Below are 24745 nucleotides of genomic sequence, written 5' to 3'. Positions count from 1 at the left end.
TGAATGCTGTCGTGTTTCCTGCCAAGCCTCTTGGCTGCACCGGGAGCTGGTCCTCTTTGTTGTCTACCATAATCCCAAAGAACTACTGAGATTTGATGTTTTCCAGGACACAAGTCTGCCCATATTAAATGTGGATTATGCCCTTTCTTCCTGGGTGGGTAAAGGTGTATACAACTGTATTAAAATGCTAAATGAGCTTGGCTTCCCAAAGGAATGAGGTTATGCTTTGCAGTCCGAAGGGGTTCAATCAGCAGTGGGTTGTGCTTTTCCAGTGAAGTTAGAGAGCATACAGCCAGAAACAGGCCCCGGAAGATGACCATAAAACATCGCTTTTGAGGTGAAACTGCCCAAACCCCTGACAACTATTCTTTATACAACCTTACTATTAATGCTTACCAGGCACTTTTTACTCCATTACAGAGATTTTATTGTTTCTGTATGTGGTTAATTCTTGTAATCAATGCTTTGCAGCATGGAGTCTGTCATTCTGTACAAGCTAGGTAAATGGGGTTGCTAAAGTAACTGATAAGTTTTCATATTCCAAATGTAAAGTTTGATTCTGCTTTTGTGTTTAATTAAGGCTGAGTTGCTCTATTTTACTTACTTGTATTCCCTATGAGTCTTTGTATAGCTTTGCATAGAATGGGTGTCCCCTTTTCCCCTCTGTTCTGTTGGGCAAAGTGTTTATCCACAGCCTCGGTTATTGGATTTGAATTTGCTTGGAAGTGAAATTACTGCTTTCTTGGGGCACCTATTTTTGTATTAGATGCAGATACCCTGTGGGCATTAAAGTTTCAGTCTTTTAGCTTCAAGGAACAGTGATGTTCCTGCAGATCCAAACTGGCAGACATCAGTAGCCTAAATGCTAGTGTTTATTAGAGCAGAGCAAGGCTTGAGGGTAACTATGCCAAGCCTTGGCTCATTAAACTGGCAGGAAGATTCAAGAAGGCTGCTTTTAAAGATAAGGGCAAGAATTGGCACAGGTTAGGCGGGAGTGAGAGAATGGCAGTGGGTAGGCCATGTGGTAGGTGTCTTCTATCTTCCCATAGATAATTTGAAGGCAAGAACAGACTCATTGAGACAAATGAGCTATCATAGAAGCAGGAGTAATAGCAAGTTGGAGTAACAGCATGCAGCACTTGTCACTGACACAGTTTAATTGGTACTGGTCTAAAATATCAGGGTTAGAAGACAGATTCAACTCTCTGCTTTTCTGGAGTCCTAAGTAGCTATCAATTCCTTGATTTTTTTAAGAATTTTGGTGAATATTAGTGGAGGAAAATGAGTGATTTATCTTGATGGGGAAGCTGGAATTAATGTAGCCTTTGGTTTGTTTATCCAGGGGAGCTCTCTTCCAAAGTTTCACTAACACTGGTATTCTTCCAGAATTTCAATGGGTTTAACTTGAAAGTGGTTACCTCTTCTCTCTGTTTGCAGAAGACTTTGTATATTTGGGTGACTCAGATCTGGACTTGTATGGAAGAAAGGAGTTTACAGTAGGTGGGAAAAGGGACTGGTCGCTTGGGAGGACTATAGGAATGTTGTCAGGATATGCAGGGATGCAACAAGGAAGGACTGTGAGATGGGTCGAGAACTGGCTAAGCGACAGAGCTCAAAGGGTGGTAGCGGCGCAGGGTCCATTTGGAGGCCTGTATCTAGTGGTGTTCTCCAGGGATCAGTACTGGGTCTGGTTTTGTTTAACATCTTGATCAATGACCTAGAGGAAGGGTTGGAATGTACCGTCAGCAAGTTTGCTGATGATACAAAACTGAGAGGAGTGGCTGATACACCAGGAGGCTGTGCTGCCATTCAACGGGATCTGGACAGACTGGAGAATTGGGAGGAGGGGACCCTCATGAAATTTAACAAGCACAAGTGTAGAGTTTGCACCTGGGGAGGAAAAACCCCATTCACCAGTACAGGTTAGGGGTTGACCTGCTGGAAAGCAGCTCCATGGAGAAGGACCTCAGAGTCCTGGTAGACAATACATTATCCATGGGACAGCAATGTGCCCTGGTGGCCAAGAGGGCCAGTGGTATCCTGGGGTGCATTAAGAAGAGTGTGACCAGCAGGTCGAGAGAGGTTATCCTCCCCCTCTACTCCGCCCTGGTGAAGCCTCATCTGGAGTATTGTGTCCAGTTCTGGACTCCCCAGTTCAAGAGAGACACGGAACTTTTGGAGAGGGTCCAACGGAGGTCTACAAGGATGATAAGGGACTGGAACTTACGTCCTCATATGACTCTCTCATATGAGGAAAGGCTGAGAGACCTGGGGTTGTTTAGTCTGGAGAAGAGAAGGCTGAGAGGGGACCGTATCAATGTCTATAAATATCTGGAGGGTGGCTGTCAGGCAGATGGAGCCAGTCTCTTTTCAGTAGTGCCCAGTGATAGGATGAGGGGCAATGGGCATAAACTGCAGCACAGGAAGTTCCACCTCAACATGAGAAAAAAACTTCTTTACTGTGTGGGTGATGGAGCGCTGGAACAGGCTGCCCAGAGAGTTTGTGGAGTCTCCTTTTCTGGAGACCTTCAAAACCCAACTGGACATGTTCCTGTGCAACCTGCCCTGGGTGATCCTGCCTTGGCAGGGGGCTTGGACCAGGTGATCTTCAGAGGTCCCTTCCAACCCTTACCATTCTGTGATTCTGTGACTGGGATGTTTAAGGTTTGATAGGGTAACTTGATGTGGATAAACACTTCATAGTAGAATGAGCAAATTGTGCTTCTTCCCATTATCTCCTAAAAATCGTCATCCTGTAAGAGGAGAGACGAGAATGCTTGTGTTTGTGTTGCCATTGTTAGTGATAGTTTCTATAGAGTAGAATCTTATTAATAGATTAGATTAGTAGAATCTGAGCCATTTAAAGTAATTGAACAGATTTGGTCTAATTGGTAGTCTTGCTAATAATCCGAATTATAAATAACGAATTCATTGCAATGCAGACAAAAGAACTTCATTCTTTCCAAAGCCCTACCTGAGTAGGGTCTTTGAAGGGTTTCATCTAGGTTGCATCTGTTTACATTGTGGCTGGGTGTACTACCTCTGCTGTGGGGTTTGGACTGAACAGGGTGGGCTGGAGAGACTAGGACCTGTATTCTTTGTGAAGCTATTGAAGCTATTCAAACCATGACCTTAAGGATGCCCAGAAGAGACGTGGAAGTGCAAAGGTGCAGGTCAGCATGCAGTACCTCACCCCCTTTTGCAGTTACCAGACAGTCAATGTGAACTCAGCTGTAACCAGTTAATTACTGTTGAGGATGAACGTTTGATTTCCAGGTCCCATAGAGAAGACTGGTACCGTTAATTGGTGCTTACATGACTATTGCCGACTGTTTCATGTACTGCAAGACTGTTGTCCTCGCGCCATGATACCAACCTGTCATATACTTCTGCCTGTGAAAGAACCCTGTACTGAAGCTGATACTGTATTACCTGCTTGCATGCTTTTGAAGACGTATTTCATTTGTTGCGCTGCAGTCTGTAACTGGAAAACTTGCTGATAAAGTCTCAGGGTGACTTGAGTGAAAGAGGCAAAGATTTTCCATGATTAAGTGGATGCTTTTGTTTCTATTTCAGGAAAGCCCCACAGCACTGGCAGCTCCGAACGGATTCAGCTCTCAGGAATGTACAATGTTCGAAAAGGGAAAATACATTTGCCAGTCAACAGATGGACAAGACGCCAAGCTATCCTTTGTGGAACATGCCTAATTGTCTCATCCGTAAAAGAAAGCCAGACTGGAAAGATGCATGTCCTCCCTTTAATTGGTGGAAAAGTAAGACAGTTATTTCATGTATTTGCTTGCTTAACCCCTATCTGTTTATTCAGAGAAGATGGCATTCAGTGATGATGCTTAGCACTTCAAAAGCTTGTTTCTGTAAATGGGGTTATCAGTATATAAATAACTTTTGATTATGGTCAGAGTCATATTTAGCAATTTTCAATGTTTGGATTAAGATGCTAAAGACAAATAAGGGAAATACAGTTTCCTTTTCATGTGTGCGGTGTTATATGTTTTATATGTGCAGTAGTACACAGCCAAAGGATACATGGACCTGTATTGTGTATGATCTGTACCGTGTGTCCTCATCCAGTTTTTATCCATGTTGGGTTACTCTAGCATCTGAAAATTAACCAATAAGCGCGTGGGCTTACTTTCAACATTGGATGTTTTTACTCGTACAGTGCCGAACACTGAAGTGGTCTACCGTAAGCTAATGGCAACAAACATTTTTACTTGTGAAAAGATGAAACTGGAGTTTTTTCTGATACATTTGAAACACTGGAAGTCCAATCTGAACACAAGGAATTTTTTTTTTTTTTTTTTTCCACTGTGAAGGTGACTGAGCACTGGCACAGGTTACCCAGAGACGTTGTGGAGTCTCCCTTCTTGGAGAGATTCAAAGCTATTTGGACACAGTCTTGATCAAACAGCTCTAACTGGCCCTGCTTGAGTAGGGGGGTTGGACCAGATGACCTCAAGAGGTCCCTTCCCACCTCAACCATTCTGTGAAACTTTAGTGAAGACAGTAAGATTACAACATTACTATTTCAGCCTAAATAATGTTTTAGAACACTATTATTGTCTCGATTAGCCAAGGTAATGGGAGAAGAATCATTAGCTTTAGGGTGAATTTACACCTGAAGTAATGCTCTTTTAACTTGCATTCTGGTAAGTTTGATTCTTAAGAGTCGTTGGGAAAGAAACAAGCTTCACAATGTTGCATCTATGCAGACTAAAGTTGATTCATTAACATTCTATACTTGCAGTGTGGAAGGTAGTCCCTTTTTCTAGGAGCTGTTTTTTCCCCTCTCCTTTCATGATTCTTCAACTCTTCCCTGATGTTACTGAACTAGAGACATTTTCCTGTTTTAGCAGCAGTGGGTGAACTCCTGACAGTGAATTGTATTCCTGGCTGTAGCACACTGGAGAGGACAGAATTCAGGCCCCCATTGGCCTTCTCTTTGAGATGAAAAAATTTTTTTTTTTTTTTTTTTAATTTAAAAAGAGATTGTGTACGTCTTTCAATTGCTTAACCTGGAATTTCTAAGGTTTTTTTGCACATAAATGCCTTGTGTGATGGAAAACATGCAGACTGTGCTAAGCAGAAAGTTGACAACAAATTTTAAAAGAAAGGGAGAACCAAACTGAGAAAAATATACTAAGGGCTTCTGCTGACAAAGCTTGGGAGGAGGATGCTTGGCACAGAACTAAGTGTTTTTTAAATTATCGCTCAAAAAATATTCTTCAACCCCATAAATACTCTGCACTTCCTGGTTTGCAAAAGCTTTCCAGAATGTGGTGCTGAGACATTGAGACCATAAGTTGTGTGGGACTTCTCGTGTATGGTAGCAGAATGATGTATTCTGGGTGTTTTTAGCAAGTTGAGAAATGCCAAAGAATTTAATCGGGCTTTGAGAAGCATTTCGTTAAGCCTGTTTTTAATAACCAAGAGTATAAATTGTATTTCTTTAGGTTGTATAAAGATAACTTTAAATGTGTTTAACTGGGAAACCTTTTGTAGTGCTCAGTCTCTTTTAAAATGTTGACGTTCTTGGTGTTTTTCTCCTTTGGTTCCTTCATCCTTATGTTCTCATTCCTTGCTTGTGTAGATTCATGGATATTTGGCAGCCAACATCCAACTTGAGTGCTTGAGAGGGTTAGTCCAACTCTAGTTGAAGAGCTCCTCTTGGGTGCAGTTTAACTTTGCCCTGGGGAGTTGTGCAAAGAGGCTTTGGACTCTTGTTCACTAACAGTTTTGTGTTTCTACTGTAGGTGGAAGAAGTAAAAAAACACCAGCACTGTTTAGCATTTAGCTCCTCTGGACCTCAAAGCCAGACCTACTACATTTGTTTCGATAACTTCACTGAATATTTGCGATGGCTTCGACAAGCATCAAAGGTGAGAAGAGTGCTAATTCCTGTCTGAATGGGATGTTCGTAGTGTTTCCTCTAGCTCTGTGTTCTCCATGCAGTGATACAGTCATTCTTCTAGGTTCATTATCATGAACAGCTGCTGCTGTTAGTGGTGCAAAAAAACCCCTCAATTGGAGAACTCTTGGTAACAGGCAATAAGGAGGTGAATTTTTCTGCCTTTATACTGAGACTTCTTTCTACCATGGCTGTGTAAGCCAAGGGCTGTGCTAGACTTTCCCCCTTTTCTTACCATGATCCAGCTGGACCAATGGAGTGAGATAATTAGAACAAAAAGGGTGACAAATAGAACTGTCAAAATTTCAGTTTAAAAAGCTTTATTTCAGTGTTGTTAAAACCTAATATAGTGTTGGATTTTTTCAATTCAGAGACCCTAAAGATTAAATTGCTAGAATTAGGACATTTTTTGTCTTGCTTGGAGATGATGCTGAATGTCTCTTTAGTTTTATAACTATTTGATTTTTCTTTTTTTATAAGCCATCGTTTCATGTCAGTAAAAAAAATACTACTAACTAAAGCCTTCGTAAATTAAATTTTATACTATGTTTAGAGCACGATTTATTACAGGAATTTAGGTCCTGCATTATTTCATTTGACTCTTCAGTTCCACTTTGTGTCATGGAAAGGTTGGTTTTGCAATTACCTTTTTTATCTTTTAATCCCTGACACTTTTTTGATAAATTCTCTCTAAAGTATTTAATCTATCTTGAACCACTGGGGTTTTTTGTTTTTTGGTTTTTTTTTTAAATTTTCAACATGCAAGTTCTTTTGCTGTCCTGTCAGCACTCTCTGGTTTTCTAGCTGGGCCTAAACTGTCTGTTAGTTTTATACTTCCTAGGGCTGTCTGTTCATGCTCTTTGATATGTTAAAGCAACTTGATTTTATGTAGTAGTACTTAGAGATATTTACGGCACACTAGATCTGTCTTTTTAGATTCCAATAATGTATTATCCAGCCTCTTGCCAGTGGTACAGCCTGGGTTGTGGGCTTTTTTAAGACTTTTCATCATTATGTCAAACTTCCTTTGAGCAGTAACTATTGCACTTCCCAACACGTACATCATTTAAAATGTCCTTTAGTTGTTTTTTTTCTAGTAGGTTTTAAAATTCTTTTTAAAGACACGGTTCTGACATGGCTGCTCAGGTCTGTTAAACCTCAAGGTAAAAATCCCCAAGGCATGTTTTATGAGATGCTGAGGCATGGTCTGTCAGGTTTTTGAGTTCTTGCTGCTTTGTGGCTCTCTCTGGGAGAGTAGTGCCCTTTTATCTCCAGAGGCTTTGACATCAGATAAATGAAAGGCAAATCTAATGAGTGAGAAAAACAGTGGAAAACAATGAACTTCAGAAGTAGAGATAAATGGCCAGAAAGCCCCTCTGAATAACTGGCAGCATAAGCTTGTTCTGTGCCATGCTGTGCTTCTCTCTTTCTTTCTGGTTCACCCAAATGACTAACAGCATCGGGACGATAGCCAGCATGAGAACATATCCCCATGCACTCGTGATATCCTCCCATTTTTCTTATGTAAGAGCAGAAAGAAAATACAGTCTTTGCAGACTGTCAGAACTGAAGAAACTCGCTATGCTATTCTTTTTGTTGGTAAAACACACTTTGAGGAAAAAATGATGCTTCTTTTTCCTCAACTCCCCACCCTCCAGCCCCAAAAACTGAGACTCGGTGTTCTGGATTCATGGATTTTAAAACAGTACTTTGCCACTTCGAGTTGCTTTTTAATGTTTGGGTTTTCTATCCTTAGAGTGAAAAAACAGACACATGCATGATTGTATGTAAGGCAGTTGTGTGGGAAGTACTGTGCAGTAACAGTGTTTCTGAAGAACAGAAACAGAGAAACTAGTAATTCTGCAAAAGTAACTCAGATTTCCTCCAGCTGATACCGTTCCGAGTCCAAGTGCTTAACTGTAAGGTGCATCATCCCTGATTAATATGAACCAATAAATGAGAAGAAGTTTCATTTTCAGCTCCGTAGTTCAGGCAAGCTAGTGTTCTCACGCAGGAAAAACCTCCAACATTTATATGAGGTACTCTGCCTCAGGTGTTCAGAAGGCACTTGAGTTCAAAGCAGTTGAAATATTCTTGCTAACCAAGAAAATACCGTGTAAAGCATTGGATGTCTGAAGGCAAGCAAATTTAGGAAGGGAGATGTTATGGTTCTCTAACTCTGAGCTTCTGGTTGCTTGTTATGGGCTATGTCGCATAATGCTTACAGAGTCGCCTTTAATCATGGTGGTCTAGGTAGTATTTTTGTGAATTATTATGAGTATTATTTAAGACTGTATTGTAAATGTAGATGTTATTTAATGGCATTTGTTTTGAAACTTACATTTGTGTTAACTTATGTCCAGTGGTAGTTTTTCTGAAGTTCTTCATGCTCCTGATGTGTGCTGCTGAAAACTGACGCTTCTGATACTCACAAGCGTAATGAAAGCTTTAACTATAAATTTTAATGCAGGAGGAGAGCCCTGGTAAAATATTTCATTAAAATTGCTCAATTGAGTTTTTAACAATGAAAAAAAATTTCATGTCTGTCTTCTGTATAGTTCAAAAGAGCTAGAAGATGATGTTATTTTAACTTTTAAATAACAAGCTTAATCTTGAAAGGAGTCTTTGCAAAGAATGCTTGCTCTGCAGTCTTTCTCCCCACAGAATATTGGCAATGTTGACTTTTTAGTGGTGTTCCAGAGTGAGACAAATCCTAACGCATCACTCCTGCAACAAATATATGTATGCTAGAGAAGTTTTGAATTCATGTTTGCAGAGACTTGGCTCAATTTAATTAAAAATGAGCATCGCTCCTGTATAACCTGATTCATTCTAACAGTGAAATCTATCTTAGCCAAGACAGCTCTCATGCTTTGCCCCAGTAAGGATTGGTTTTCCTGTATGTGTGTGTCCTAGGGTGAACAGACTGCTGTTTTCAGGACAGACTGGAATTATTGCACAAATACTGACCTAAATATCAAACTTGGTGACATACTTACTCCAAATAGGTCACACTTAGATATGCTGATTTAGCCTCAAACAGAATCTTTTTAAAAGCTGGAAATGTGGCTTGTTTGTTAATATTGATAGTTCTATATCACAGTGCATTTCTTTCCTTTTACTTTCCAAATACTGGAGTCCTAATTAAGGAAGCTCAAAAGGAAAACAACAACAACAACAGATTTGGTCCTTTGTGATCTAATGTGTTCGTTCTGTTGCCAAATGTTGAAAAATAAGCTTATGCAACTGGGAGGGGGAGTGGAGAGAGAAGAAAGGGACATCTTCATGGCTTTAAAGAATTTTGGCTGCATAAAGTTGGCATGATGGTCCTGGAACCTGCACAATTACTTGCAGAGTGATTCTGATCTTCCGCTGTTTACTACCTGAATGTCAATGCAGAAGGATGGGCAAGAATCTACAGTTAACGGTGAAGAGGACATGATGAGGGCTTTCCTCATTTGCCACTTCCAAAACTTGAAAAGCAACACCCTTAATGCAGCAGGAGAGAGTGAGCCTTTATGTAGAAGGTGTTCCTGAGTGATGGAACTTGCTGTCATGAGGCTTACTGTGTGTGTCTATTACTACACAACTCGTGACATGGATGGTACAGCTGGAGTAAAAGGGGCATACGTTCCATACAATTAAAATGGGATGTCAACATCTGCCTTGGAAAATCAGTATTGCAAAGCTTAAGCAGGGACGTAGAACAGAATTTTATCTTCTTGCAAATCGCGTGCATTTGAGACGGGTTATCTGACCCCACAGAACTTCTCCCCGCTCGGCTTTAGAAGAGCAGGAAGTGTGTCAACAGCTTCATGCGACAATTAGTTCCTGCTTTAGTGCTCGGTTCAACGTGGGCAGGTAGAGGAAGCGAGGCGATGAGAGGCAAGGACTATAAATAATGCATGACTGCCTCACGTAAGCTGCCTGTGCGTGACCGCACTGTACGCGTAGATGGGTCGGGATGTACAGGCACACAGCCGTAAGTGTGTGCACACCATCGACCTCTTCCCAGCCAGAGCTGCACAGCTGTGGCTGTAATGGTAGTGTGTTTACTGGGGAAGTAAGCTGTTGTGTGGGTCTTGGGTGCCAGGGTGGATTTGCGCCTACATGCAAAAGAACCCTCCTGTTCAAAATACGAGGAATGTTGAAAAAGAGATCCTTGATTTAAAAACTATCAAACTTAAAAGTTTTCTCCTGCATGCCTTTGTGTTTTCCCTTCCCTGTTCCAGTCACCTTTGCCTCCAAGTCTGCAGTGGAAATGTGTGATGTTCCAGATGACCTTAGCATGCTGAGAAAGAGGAGAGGCTGAATTATGATGCTAGTGTACCTTTGTGATGGGTTGAGCAAACCAATCTTACAACACCTTCCCTCAACACTCCCTTCTTCCCAAGCTTAATTTTACTCCCAATTTTGCTCTACCTCCTCCCCATGAGCAGCACAGGGGGATGGGGAATGGGGGTTGTGGTCAGTTCATCACATGCTGTCTCTGCTGCTCCTTCCTCCTCAGGGAGAGGACTCCTCACACTCTTCCCCTGCTCCAGTATGGGGTCCCCTCCCACAGGGGACAGTTCTCCACCAAATTCTCCAATGTGAGTCCTTCCCACAGGCTGCAGTTCTTCATGAACTGCTCCAGCCTGGGTACAGCCCTTCAGGAACAGGCTGCTCCAGCATGGGTCCCCCACAGGGTCACAAGTCCTGCCAGCAAACCTGCTCCAGCCTGGATTCCTCTCTCCACAGGGCCACAGGTCCTGCCAGCGAACTTGCTCCAGCACAGGCTTCCCACAGGGTCACAGCCTCCTTTGGACATCCACCTGCTCCGGTGTGGGGTCCTCCATGGGCTGCACGTGGATATCTGCTCCATCATGGAGCTCCATGGTCCTCCAGGAGGACAGCCTGCCTCACCATGGTCTTCACTATGAGCTGCAGGGGAATCTCTGCTCCAGCGGCCGGAGCACCTCCTCCCTTCCTTCTGCACTGACCTCGGCGTCTGCAGGGCTGTTTCTCTCACATATTCTCACTTCTCTCTTCTCTCTCCAGCTTAAGTTGCTGTTGCCAGTTTCCGCCCCCCTTTCTTGAATCTGTTATCCCAGAGGCAACTGCCACCATCACTGATGGGCTTAACTTTGGCCAGCAGCAGGTCCATCTTGAAGCTGACTGGCATTGGCTCTGTTGGACACAGGGGAAGCTTCGAGCAGCTCCTCACAGAATCTGCTTCTGTGTGTCCTACTTCCCCCTTCCCCCCCCGCTACCAAAACCTTGCCATGCAAACCCAGTACAACATCATGTTTCAAAAGGTGCTAAATAGTAAGAATAGCAAATTCAAGGGAGAAGGGTGTGCTGCCGTATTGGTCTTACTCCTTTCATGTCAGCACAGAATGCTCTCATGAAACATTTAGTTGCACTGTGAAACTATCAGAAAATAACAACAGATTTGAATTTAGTTTATATCATACAAGAAATGCAGGAGCCTCTACAGCAGTAGTCTCCATCTTTCCTCAACTTGTGTAGAGAGCTACCTGGAGCAGCCGTGCAAAATTAACCTCTTAGCTTTTTTTTTTTTTTCCTCTAAAGTTACCTAGTTCTGACCAACTACGTCAGTCTTCTAGCTGTTTTTTTCAGTACAAGTTTGACAATTGTGTTCAGAGACTTATGTGGTGAAGTGTGAGGCTGACCGTATGAAGAGGATGAAGCTGATCTCTGACTAGTAACAAGATTTTTATTTCTGCTGAGGAAAAAAGGTCTGATTTCTGACTGCACACAAGCTTGGTGTTACAGACCATATGTATAAAAATATAATTCTATGGAATTTAAAACTTAGTTACTGAACTTGAATGCAGTTCTGCAAATATATTTCCAAAATAGGAGACAAAGATGATCAGCTTGTGCAAGTGTTTTACAGGAGTGGTGCTGAGGAGCACAGTTGCAGTGAGCAACAGCTGAGTGTTACTGATTAAAGAAGTACCTGCTTTTCAGCTGTGCTTCATCCTCCTTTGAGTTAGTGAAAGATAATCAACTGCAGGACTGCCTTTTCTTTCAGCTCAGAAGATTCTGCTCATTAATTAGAGTGACAGGTAATAAGCCATATCCACTTGTGCATATAGTTTCATCTTTATTTCAGGTACTGTCAGAGGCCAATGTCTGACTTTCTCGTATCGGGCATGGTCAACCAGGAGAAAGACTAAAGTGCGGATTCCAACTTCAGTGTGGAAAACAGACTTTGCAGAGCTCTTTAATACAAAACACGGCCTTCAGCCTGTAAAAAGAAGCCTTGAAGGCACTAGTCTCATGGTTAAATTAGCCCTGCATTGTACTTGCCTTGGCTTGCCCACTAGCCAATTGACCTGTTTCATATGTGGTTATAGATACTATAGTGAACTGTAACGTCTTTACAGAGTTCATCATTGCAGGGTTTTTTATTACCAAACCTCAGTTTTCTCTGGAGGCATTAAGGACAGGCTTTTCTAATGCTTACTGGTCAGAACCAGCTCAGAATAGCTTTTTCCAAAGCCTTGACCACAGGCCAGTGCCAATGTGAAGTCTAGGGAAAAAAATCATATTCAAGGATAAAGTAGTTTATTCCAAGTTATTTGGGATGTTACTTGCTATAGTGCTGCCAGTTTATACTTTAGAGTCACTGGATGCATTATATCCTCTCCAGGTGTCTGTTTAGCCTTCTAAGCAATGGATGTCCCTCTTCTGGAGGAAAACTATAGAGAAATTGACCTTAGTTTCTCTGAGATCTGAATTTCTAGATGTGTGTTTTTGCTTTTACCTTTGGCTATGGGTTATTACCTTTGATAATTCTACAGAGAAGCGTTGTGTGCAACAAACTATTTGCGTTGCCGTTAGGAGTTTATGCCATTTTCTTAGAATTTTGTAGTCTTATTCCATGAATTAGATTGTACTATCGTGATTCTGGGCTACTGGGTTTGTGTGTTGGGGACAGGTTTGGTCGTCAGGGATGTGCTGGCCGCTGAGAGGATGACCATGCAGTAGCTGGTTTGTTTCTTATGCCGGTAATGCTTGGAAGCTTGAAAATGATAATTTTCATTTTTAGGTCATACTATACTAGTATGACCTAAAAATGAGTTTAGTATAATGCCAGCATCAGTGGCATCTTTTGAAAATAGCCTTTAAGCAAATCCAGGGCTCTGCAAAAAGCTTGTTTTCTTTGAGGATAACCACTGTCCAGGTTTCTTCAAATTTGTGAGACTGAGAAGTGTCATTAGTCTCTTTGCAACTGTTGATTCAACGTCAACTGAAGAAAAAAGAACCCTGAAAGATTTTTTCATTTTCCAGTGGTTTCTTTTTTTTGAGCTGATCCTTACTTACAGGAAATGTGATGACTCTTTAGTTTAGTACAAGGAAAACATTTTTTCCTCTAATACCATAAAATGACAATATTGAGATAATGCTTTCTTTAAAAATAGATCCCTAAAAATAAACCCACAGCTTCCTTTTAGTGGTGATTACAATTATTGAAGTATAAACAAACCTCTGGTTTCCATGTGGAACTTGAATTCCTTTTTTTGTGTGTGAAATCTTCAATATTTGAGACCTTTGCTCTGCAGTCATATCTGGTCATTCTTGCTGTGGGTGGCTTCTTGTCATCTCAAGTCTGAAAGCAGAAGATTGGGCAAAGCAAACTTGAAGACAGTTTTGCTTGTCTTTTGAGGGTAACACTTGAAAGTGTTTCTCCTCCTCTTTCCCTGCAGAACCTTATTTTGTGCCTTCTGTTGTTAGAGGTTAGTTTATGTTTTGGAAATGAACTTCTGAGGGTGTTTCGCTGCAGTGTCTCTCTTGATGGTTTGGGAGGGATGGTTGGTGTTTTGGCTCAGCAGGTTGGTTTTCCATCTCAAAATAGTTCAGCTGTTTCCAAAGTAGTGTAATTGGTGACATCAAGCTTTTCTCTTAATTTCTGTTCTAGCCAAACTATAGCTTCACTATTTTAATTTTTTCTTTTTGCTTGCTGAAATTTAGAAAGTCTGCGGTCCTTGTTTTGGACTTGCTGCCTTCAGTTAATAATACAGTAGTTATTGAAGTATTGCAGCCAAGAGCGAGAACGGGAAAACTAGGTATCGCCCACACATCTGGAGTAGCTTTCAAGTAACGTCTTTTGAAGCCCCTATATCAAGTTCTGATATTATTGAAGCTGAATTTATGCAGCTCTCACATAAAAATACAGGAAAGCATCACCAACTAGAAGCTCAGTGATGTGTCGCAGATGTTACCTTTTAAGGTGTGCTCAATCCAAGAGGATCCCAAAGTGTTTTCAGTAATCTCTGGGGATAGGGGGGTGGGAGTGAGCGGGGGAATGTAACTAATAACTCTTAATGAAGCTCAGGGGAACTAAGTGCCCTGTGGTGAACAGAACCCATGAGACTGAAGCAGGTTGCAAGGACTGACACATTGCACAGTAATTCAGTATGTATGAGGTGATAACTGAGTCCGTCTTGAAACTGGCTGTAACACTGAGAGCCTTTCCAAGCAAAGTCTAGCAGGGAGGGAAAAAGGAGAGGAATTATTAGCAAAAACTAATTTTAGGGACATTTGGTCTCGTTAGCCTTCTTCTGCAGTCAGTGGCAGAAGGAGTAAGGTCTCCAGGGAGAAGAGGGAATGAGCGCTGGAGACCATTTTTAGGCCCCAGGCCAGTAGAGCTATATTCACGATTGTATGTATGATAAAACAGTTTGGTCAGAAGGCCTTTCTGAGTTACTATGAAATAATGGGCATGAAGAGTTCATCTCGCTGTAGAATTAATCCATATGATGTGGTTGTGTTATGAGAACCTAGGTCAGAAACTGAGGACCTAGCATAAACCTTTTATTTAAAACAAGCAAAACCCCACAACCCTCTCTACATGGGACTGGGGAGACTCAGACAAGCAAACTATTGGAAGTCTTACTGGCAAGAGTCTGTAATCTATATTAAATGCCAAAAGAAAGTTTTTGCTGGAGGGCTGCTCATTGCAAAGTCTGCTTGCCGGCAGTGCAGCAGCTTGTCATGGTAAAAAAATTAAGTCTAACAGAAGCTGTAAGAAGAAAAAGGGATATTTCTTAATTTTTGTGAGACTTTCCTCTTGTTTGCAACATTTACAGAGAATTATTTTCAGTCAAGCTGTTTTAAGAATGTTAATATTCCTTGCTCCACCAAATAGAGATTCACATGTCTGAATTATAAGTAGCTTAATGCTACAGCTAATTACTGTCCCCTGACTGCAGGTTGCATCTTAAGCCTTGTCCTTGCAGGGATCTTACCAGTGTGAACATCCCAGCATGACTACCACCCAGGTAACAGCGTGGCTGTCACTCCCTGTGCAATACTGACACCGGTACCTGATCTCGAAAAGAGCGGCACTTTTCCTCCTGGAGGAACAAAAATTCCCATATTCTGGTAGTGACTTCAACATAGTACTAGGCATTTCCGAATGACAGGTGACAGGTGTCACTGTTTTTGACAAATTCTCTCTTTCAAGGTCGTGATGCTAAACCTGGGACGCTGACTTTCACGTCTGTGAAATTTCTTCTGGACTCCTATCATGAAGGATAAAGGAGCTCCATTACCTCCGCGTTTCCCCCTCCCCACACACATTTGCTGCTACTGTTTTCAGTTAAGTTCTCGCAGCTTTGCACAAGGGCCAAAAGTAGAAGTGGGCTATTTCTGCATGCTATAGAAATCTCTGTTTAGAGCTAAGGGGAGGAGAGCAGGGACAAGTTAAATAGTCTTCATGCCCCTGAGTCTCGCTGGCGTGAGGCGTTAGTACCAGAGGCTTTTGGCTGCGTTGCCCACCGATGAGAGGCGGGCGAGAAGCGGGTGCCCTGCGACCGGTGCCACGCCGGCGTTGCGCTCCTGCCCTTCATCTTCGTAGGCAATTATGGCTCCTACCTGTGGCATTGCCTGTTGGGCTTGTCAGTCTGAGTGATGTGTTTTCAAGCTTCTGCTGAGCTTTAGCTTTTCTTTGCAAGGCCCTTAGCTTGAGTTACAATGCATCTGAAGTAATGTTTGAGAGAAAACAAAAGCAAGAGGCCAGGAAGGCCGTTTACCTTTTCACCCTTTGGACTGCACCCATTTTCAAAGCTGTCATATAAAAACAAAAATACGTGATTTTAAAGCAAAAGAAAACCTTTTGTTTTTCTTATTCCCCCGCCCCCTTCATTAAGGTTTTTGGCATTAGCTTGTTTGCCGGTCGTTTCCTCAGCGGCTGAGGGCACCGCTGTGTTTCCTGGCTGTGGAGTTCGGCTCAGCAGAGGGAGGCCCCTCTGCCAAGCGGGGCTTTGATGTTGGAATAGAAAGGAGCGTTGGGATGTGAAGCAAGGTTAGTTTTGAGGAGAACCTAAGTGGTTAGTTTAGATATTTCAAGCATACATGCCACTGCTTAGTTAAACCTTATGCGTGCATTGGTGGGGTGTGATGATTATTGAACTGTTTAAAAACAAATCCTAAAGGAGAAAAATTACACTGCCTTTGCATTAGCTTGTCTACAGCAGGTGTAATTTAACATCATCAACTCGGTTCAAACAGACTGGGAATTTGGCTGCCTTTACCGTGTGGGCTGTTTAGTTATTTTAATTGTGTTCTGTTGAAGTCCTAAATAGTAATTTCTTATCTGAATAGAGATATAGGGAACGGGGTGAGGGTAAACATGAAAAAGCCATAATTACATTGGTTTAAATTCACACCACAGGTCACACCAAAAGATGTCCTTGTGTAAACAAGGCTCATGTTTGTCCATACAGCTGGGTTCAGCTGTGTCCATTGCTGACATCCATTGTCAGCAACAGATCATTTCTGTAGTATAGCCAAGGCTTTAAAACAAAGACAGTAATCAGTCTTGGTGCATAGCTCTGTGACAGAGGTGGCATTATACTGATGGACAAAGCAAAGTGTTTTTTTAGCCCTGTGTAGCGAGTAGAGGCAAGAATATTGGTTGATACAAGTATTTTTCTGAATTTTTATTGCCAGCTGCAAAAAGTTTTACAGTGAACCCATGCTATACACTTTTACCAGTCTTGAAATACTGTTTGAAAACAGGGGGGGGGGCTGCCTGCTGGAGGAGAGGGGGAGAGGAGGAGGAGGAGGGGGGGGGGGGGGGGGGGGAAACCCAACAACCAAAAAAACACACACACCTGGAAACCCCTTGATGAAACATTTTTTAAGGTACTGCTGGCTTGTGTGAAACGTTGTTTGTACTTGTAAGTACTATTCTGACAAAAGTAACGTGTTTAAAAATGCGTTTTCATGTTTGGGAGACTTCTAGTTCTTTGCCACATGTGCAGGTCTTCGGTGGGCAGAAGCAGAAGGTGTACTGCCTGGAGGAGGGACAGAGGTCTCCAGCAGCATTGTTTGTGGTGGTATTCACAGAATAGAGCTGCATTTTATTGCTGCTGGGGCTAAATTAAAAGCAGCTTTTGGGGTTTGCAGCGGGTAGATCCAAGGCTCTTTGTAGTATATGCGCGATAGTTGTATACCACTTCTTCGAAACTCCACTTCAGTATGCCATACTCGCATGGAGACCAAAGAAAAAAATCAAACCAAAACCCTCAAACTTAAAACACTGTAGGCCGGGACTGCATAACTAAGGTTGCAACAGGAACGGGAGAAAAAAAGTCTTCCATTGGATGTTGTGGTTTGATGTGCAAAGCTGTGTTTGACCTTACCCTGTTACTGCTCCTCTAGTATTACAATGGGAGACATTGCAATATGATGATAAGCCATAAAGTATTTAAAAATCATATTCAGGGAATGGAGAAAGCCAAGTGTTTCATCTTGTTTCTTTGTGTTTGTGGTGATTAAAAATCCCAGCTGAAAAGTACTTCCAAAAGTACAAGGTCTTGCTAAGTGAGCTACACTGCTGTCCAAGGGTTGCGTGTCTTGCTTCTCTGGCGAAGACAGGCATTGACTCTGCAGCCTATGCTGTAGCTACTGTAACTGAGAGGGTGTCACACATACCATCTTCCAACAAGGTCATTCCCCCAGCCACATCCCCCGTGTTATTAGTACTGGAAATGCAACAGGGGTTTCATGTGAAGACAAGCGTTAAGGATGCGTTCAGTTCAGGACATGAGGAGAAAACATTATAGAGGGGTTGCCCTGGGCAATGGCTTATTTGGCCTGGGGAGTCATGAACTGGGCTGCTTGTGTTTAGGGGTTTTTTTTTTTGCTTCCGTATATATACGTAAAGCATACAAAACAGTTATGCTTTTTTTTTTTCCCCAAAACAAAACACCAAATAAGCCATAATGAGCACTTGATGTGGGTTCCACATATATCTAGAAAGCTTTTCCCTCTAGCATCGCTACCACATTGACTTCCATATTTTTATTGGAGCACAGGTCTGTTGAATCCAGCCTGTGTAACTTGTTGGGATATTTATTTACAGTGGAGTATCTTGGGTTTTTTTGTTTTGTTTTGTTTTTACTTTGTGGAAACCCTACTTTCTGCAGATAATGTCCCTTCCTCCAGGTGCTTTTTATCCCTTTGACTATAAGGGATGTTCTAGTCAGCGTTTCCTTACTCTTTATCAGTGTTATCTGTGCAGTTGTTCCCCACAGTGAGTCAAAGAAATCCAATGCTTTATTAAAACCTGTATCATCTTTTAGAAAAATGCTTTGCTCTTAAAAAACAATAGCAAAGACACACATGCACAGTCTTAACTGCATTTATGTCAGTTGAAGACGATAGCAAGATTGAAATATCCCTTTATTGCTCAATTGAGGAACAATAATATCGTTTCAGAATTTCTAATAGGCAACTTCAGAACAACTCATAAAAGTTTCTGGTGCACCAAAGACAGTATTGTTAAGATGTTTTTCTCCTTTGTCACTTTTCTTTGTTTTCATCTTGTTCCTCTATTCTCTAGGAATTTGTTACAGAACAGTATTGAGCAATGAAAAGAGAAAAGTCTTTATCCCTGCTTGTGAGAATAACTGTTTGTTTGTATAAGTATTCCTTGTAACAATTCAGAAGTTAAGTCTTAGAGTACTGTTTTGCTAACAAAAAAAGACTTCAATAAAATCACAGTTGGTTCCCGAACTAACACCTTTTAAAATGTGGTTTTAACTTTTACAGTTATCTCTGTGGTAGAGGCATCATTCAGTAATGTCAATTGCATGAAAATCTTAATTAAACTCTTCATATAATGAAGTGATTACTTTAAGGAAAAGAAAACAAGCAAACAATAAAATAACCAGAACCTACAACTTGTAAAAACAAAATTACTTTTAATTAGATTTTTTTCACAGGGCTTGATGATTTTAAGAAAGGATTTACATCCTTTTTTGAGACGTGTAGAATTTGGATTTGTTTGGCTGCTTTATTATGGTTGACACTCAGTGTCCAATACCAGTTCTGGTACTTCAGATATTTTGAGAGTAACATGCCATGCTAAGCGCTGCTGGGTTGCTTATTACTGTTCATATCACATTCCAAACAAGTAGTTGGAGCAACAATATTATGTAAACATTACACCTAAAATTACACCTTCTCCTTTTTAATTTAACGGGTGTCAGCACTTGATTTCATCTCTTGTGTTTTCAGTGTGATGAGAATTATACCGTACCGGGCGGGTTCTGGCACCATAAACAGACTGAATACCTAGCTTTCAGAAATGACTGCTCAGAATAGCCTGTGAATAATTTTTGTCTGATACTACAAGGGGAAGAAAAATAGTAGCTACAGTAACAAAAGGACTGAACTAATTGAGTAACAAAAATTCGAGCATTTTAATGGATGTGGGAGGACTGGATTATTAACGGTCGCATTAGAGAAAAACACTGCACCGTCTGTTCCTTCTTGAAGCTTATGGCTGTGTGTTTATTGGAGAGGCCACTTATCCCGATGCCTGTGTAGCTTGCATTGGAGAGGAAAAAAAGGAAAAAAAAGCTCCTTGGCCTTCCTTTCGGTGGCAAGCTACTTAGCCAGCAAAACCTGATGTCTCTAGGTTCAGGGTACTTTATGGCACGGGCTGTCTCTCTACCCGGAAGGTTGGTTGGTGTCTCCCTCGTCAGAGTTCAGAAGCTCTTACAGACTGTTGCTAGCCATTGATTATGAGTTGTTGGCTTTTTTTCCTCTTTTTGTTCCTTAGATGTGGTGTTTGTACTTCCAGAATCCTAGCATGTGAGGCCAGTAAAAGTGCCAATGGCAAAATGAAATGATTGCTTCTCTTGCAGTGAGCAGCTGACAGAACATGTAACCGTTGAAGCACTGTTTGTGCAGTCCCAGAAGTCTCCTTTGATCTAAGCCGTGCCTGCTCCAAAAACGCCTCTCATCCTTCTAGCACTTGACCCTTCCTCCTTGCCCACCACCCACACTGCCTTGTACTACTGTGTGGTGGTGCTTTGTCATGTAGCTAACTCCATGACTCTACTTTATGAAAGGATATTTTTAATAGTATTGGACAGAAAATGTAAGAATTCCACATTGCAGTGGTGTTTGGTTTTTTGTGATTTTTTTTTTTTTTTTTTTTTTTTTAAATAAAGACTAGTAAATAACTAAAGCAGTGGGATGTAGCTCACCCAGCTGTATCCTAGAGATTTGGTAAGGGGCAGAGTTGCTGTTACTTGAATTTGTTACCTATAGGTCTCTGTAGAATGATGTTAGCTGTATGTAGTGCTGGGTGGTATAATTTCTTTAGCCTCTATAGACTGTGTTTGTTTTACCTTTCCTGCTCTAGAAAATAGTGTTAAACCTCCAAATCTCAGTTTTGGTTTTGTCACATTTTTATCACTCTTGGACCATTTTCTAATTCATTGAGAAGAGGTGAATGCTTAGTGCTTTGCTGCTGCTGCTCTGATACTTTTTTTTTCCTCCAATAAGATATAAATGGGATAACTCTTTCTTCTGCCATTTAATACCTGCATTTGACCCTTGAAACAGAGATAGGATGATGACTTATCCCCTTGTCGCCACTGACTTGGGTGTACTGACCAGTCATGCAGCAATATAGAAGACTTCTGCACTGTTTTTGCTGCAGTTACTTGTTAACCAAAGGACTAAACTAAAGTTTATGTCAAATCTCTTATTCTATGACCAGAAAAAAAAAAAAACTTCATAACTTCATTGATGAAAATAAATTCATTTCACTTAGTTTGATAAACCTTTGTGCTTTTCCCCCACTAGCCAACTGTGGGCCTCGTTTTAGCACTGAGGCAAAGCAAGAGATCATGGCATAACTTCAAGCAATGACGTAAGCCATGTTAGATCAGCTATGTATGCCAACACTGACTTCTATGCTTGAAGACAGTTTATCTTGTTCTAGTAAGGGTGAAGGAAATGAATGTTCTCGTTTACTTGCAGTACTAACATATTGGTGTACCTCTTGACTTTCAGGTTGCATCACAACGCATAAGCTCAGTGGATCTTTCATGCTGCAGCCTGGAGCACCTGCCTGCCAACCTGTTTTATAGCCAAGACCTCACTCATCTTAATTTAAAGCAGAACTTCCTGAGGCTAAACCCTAGCCCATCCACAAGTAGAGCGCTTAGTGAATTACAAAGGTAAAGTCATACGGTTTTACTGGTCTTCCTCTGCCTTTGGAGCCAAGTGACCCCTGGTCTGCAGGAACTTCCCTAAAAAGTTACTACCTCCTCTTGCAGAGGACTGGCCTGGCTGTAACACTTCAGAAATTGGTTTATTCTGTGTGTTAGAAACAAACTAGCTTTCATAAGAAACAGTGTTCTTCTTGTAAATAGAAGACTTTTTCAATCCCAAATGCAGTTTTCAGAGTGTGTTGTTTTTATCTACCTGCTGAGGCCAGACTGTAGTTCTTCAGTCTTTGACCTGAGTGAGTGAATATGAGTTGCCCATCACAGGGATGCATTCTAGGGTAGGAACAATACTGCGTGTGACTTGACTTAGAAGTTTTCGTTACCCTCCAAGCAAAGAAAGCCCTGATTTAATAAATTCAGCCTGATTCCTGTCCTTTTTTTATTCTGCTCAACCCGAATTCTTCTTTCCTAGTTAACTGTGACCTTCCAGTTGTTCTTTCCACTGCAGCTCATCTGAGAATGTAACAAATGGGTAGACAGCAGCACGATCGGTGATCTGAATGATTTAATGTATGTGTCCCAGAACTGTGGAATCAGCAGGCTTTCTGTGTTCAGAAAGATGAATGTTTCCATACTGAATATAAAACTGTGATTTTAATTTCAGTGGTAGCTGAATTGCAGAGTACCTCAGGATTATGTTTGTGGTCCTGTTCAGACGAAATATTTTAAACCACATTTCTAAATACCTGCCTCTTTGAAACACAACTGAAAAATACAAGATGGATTATGCAGGCTGTTGTATTTTTATACAATTCCAATTTTGTTCTGGAAAAAAACAAAAAATTTGGCATAATGGAAGATGAATGAGCCCAGCAGGTCTGCTTCATAAACAAAGCAGGCAGTGATTCCAAGAGCTTGTGAACACAGTCTGGAAAGGAATACTTGATTAAATGTTCTGTGAATGCCAGTTTAGGTCATGAACATGGACAGATAATAAATGTCTTTATTTTAATGAATTTTTACAATTTTTAAATATCAGAAAGTGTACAGAAGATACTTGATTATATTTTGTCCATCTACATACAACTAATTCTGTCAGGGATTAGAAAGCATTTATAACTAATGTGATGGGCAATGTTCATTGTCTGTTTAATGTTCTCTTGGTGCTGCGGTTATAGGAACAGCTGAAGGGTGTTGCTGAAAGTTAATAAACTGTTAAAATATTTCTCGCTAATGTGGGCCTGAACACGCAAGAGTGAAAGAGTTCAGGTGACCAAACAAAACTCTCCTGTTTTCTGAGATTCTGCATCAGGAACATCTGGAGAAAGTGGCATATACCTGAAGTGGTGCAAAACTGATTTAAATGTCTGGTTCTTCTGAGAGTTGGTTCTATTCTGTCAGTGAATGATAGTCTGCTCTGCCTCCATTGCTTTCATCTTGCTGAGATGGAATGGCAAAGTCTGTGAACTTCTGGAGGAAGACAAAAATGAATCATTAGGAAGGCTACTGTCTCAATGGATCAGAGCCAGTGCCTCATGAACTCGTGCCCTTGGTGCTGACCTTGCCTCTGCCACTGCTGATGTCCTCCAGCCTTATCTTCATCCAGCACAGGTGGCATCACCCAGGCAGTGGGTAGCTGGAAGCTGCTGCTGCTCCCATTGCTGTGCCCGGTGGAAAGGGCTGTGTGAGGTGGCAGATACTGCTGAGGGTTAGGAAGAGCAGTGCCCCATCAGTTATCTTTTGCCTCCCAACAGCAGCAAAAGCATGAGCCTGGCCCTGGAGTGCTCTCCCAAGCCACGCTCCTTTCAGCTCAAAGAAACATGGTCCCAGCTTCTCTTCTTTAGGGTGGTAAAACTTGAGTTTACGTGTGCTGCCAAAAAGCTTTGAGCCAGCTCGACTGCTACTGTAAGTCTGCTTTTCTGTAGTGAGTAAATACACAAATACCTAGCAAGAAGGAAACACTGCATCTTTTTGTAATTATTAGTGAATCCTAATATGAAAGCATGTGCAAAGTAAGGGAAGCTCAGTCATTCCTGGGAACGCAAGCTGTCATTTGTCTGACTTTTTTTCTTTTTAATCCAATTTCTAAAACCATTTTCAGATCTTTTGGGGTTACACGAGGTAAAACTTGACTGGATAAACCAAAAGTCTTTTTTTGTTCACCCATGTTCTTTCGAACCACCACAAAAGCAAGTACAAAATCTCTGCTGTTCTGATTTGGTGCTGTTGGCTTTTATACCAAATTTGCAATTGCTAAATTGCAGCCACACACAGGGCATGGCACCAGTGAATCAAGCCCAGAAGTATTTAAGGCTCCAAAATAACCATGTGCTTGGATGTTGTGAACAAAATGCATTGGCATTTATATACCTACTCTTCCTGGTACAATTTTCAATTAAAATCTGGTTAGCAAGGCAGTCTAGGAAAATTTGTCTTGCTATAAGCTCTTGGTGCTAGCTCTTCCTCTTAATAAATCACTTTAGGTGGTAATTTAACAAATGTTTATGAATGCTGGATTTCAAAACAAGGGATATGTTAAAGACAAAAGAAAATACAACTTTTCAGCTACCCACTGAGTAGACTTACACACATCTGGGTCATAGTAATGATATGCTGACATATGCACTGGCTTGGCAGGGACAGTCAGCAATAGATTGGGAAAAAACCCAAGAATTTCTAGTTCTGCTTATGCAGTTACTTCTTTCAGTTGTTAAAATAATGTAATTTATTGCATTTCTGAATAAAGTATTTCATCTTGCTCAGTACATGGCATAAGTGAAAAATCTCCATCTCAGGAACAAAATAGCTGGTAGCATGTGAATGTTTACAGAGGTGTAGATGCGCTCCCGCCCCCCAGCAACTACACTTCCACTTGCTTCACTGTCCACTCAAACTTTTAAATTTTGTTGCTGTAGATACTCTGCAGCTGTGAACCTCTGCAACTGAACTGTCTGAAGGTTGAAAGGTATATACAGCTACCTGTATTTTTTTCGTACTTACCAGGGAATACGTATTTCATACTGCATATAAAAGTAGACAGTCTGAAAATTCATCTGTGTTGAAAAAAGAACACAGCAAATTTTGGTACTTGTTATCCCTCACAGTAGCTTTTTTAAAAATTATAGGAAAAGGTGGTTTTCTTTCGGCGGAGAGAGGAGATTCCCCATTTGAAAGATTGCCCAGCTGTTGCACTGTTAGAAGTGGCTGACATGTCTTGTGATAATATCCCCATCAAGTCAGAATTTGCCTTAAAGCCCTTGGTGTTTTAGTTCCTGTATACCGCAAATTGAGCGATTGCAGACATTCTGTTTTCTTAGGCTGTCACAAA

At 41.3% G+C, this 24745-nt stretch overlaps 1 protein-coding gene across 1 annotated transcript in view; it reads left to right on the top strand.

Annotated features, from left to right (window-relative positions):
- Positions 1 to 3576: 3576 nt before the first annotated feature.
- The window catches only part of PHLPP1 (PH domain and leucine rich repeat protein phosphatase 1), a gene marked incomplete at its 5' end in the record, with an annotated part of 66284 nt that continues 45115 nt past the window's right edge, over positions 3577 to 24745 (top strand). The window contains 3 exons of the mRNA XM_010291178.1: positions 3577 to 3773; positions 5775 to 5900; positions 21260 to 21426. Of these exons, the coding sequence (XP_010289480.1) occupies positions 3577 to 3773; positions 5775 to 5900; positions 21260 to 21426 (490 nt within the window). The remainder of the gene's footprint in view (positions 3774 to 5774; positions 5901 to 21259; positions 21427 to 24745) is intronic.

Source organism: Phaethon lepturus, unplaced genomic scaffold, assembly GCF_000687285.1.
Source record: "Phaethon lepturus isolate BGI_N335 unplaced genomic scaffold, ASM68728v1 scaffold3620, whole genome shotgun sequence".
Taxonomy (NCBI): Eukaryota; Metazoa; Chordata; class Aves; order Phaethontiformes; family Phaethontidae; genus Phaethon; species Phaethon lepturus.
The sequence above is the reverse complement of the archived record's forward strand: the minus strand, read 5'-3'. Positions and strand labels throughout refer to the sequence as shown.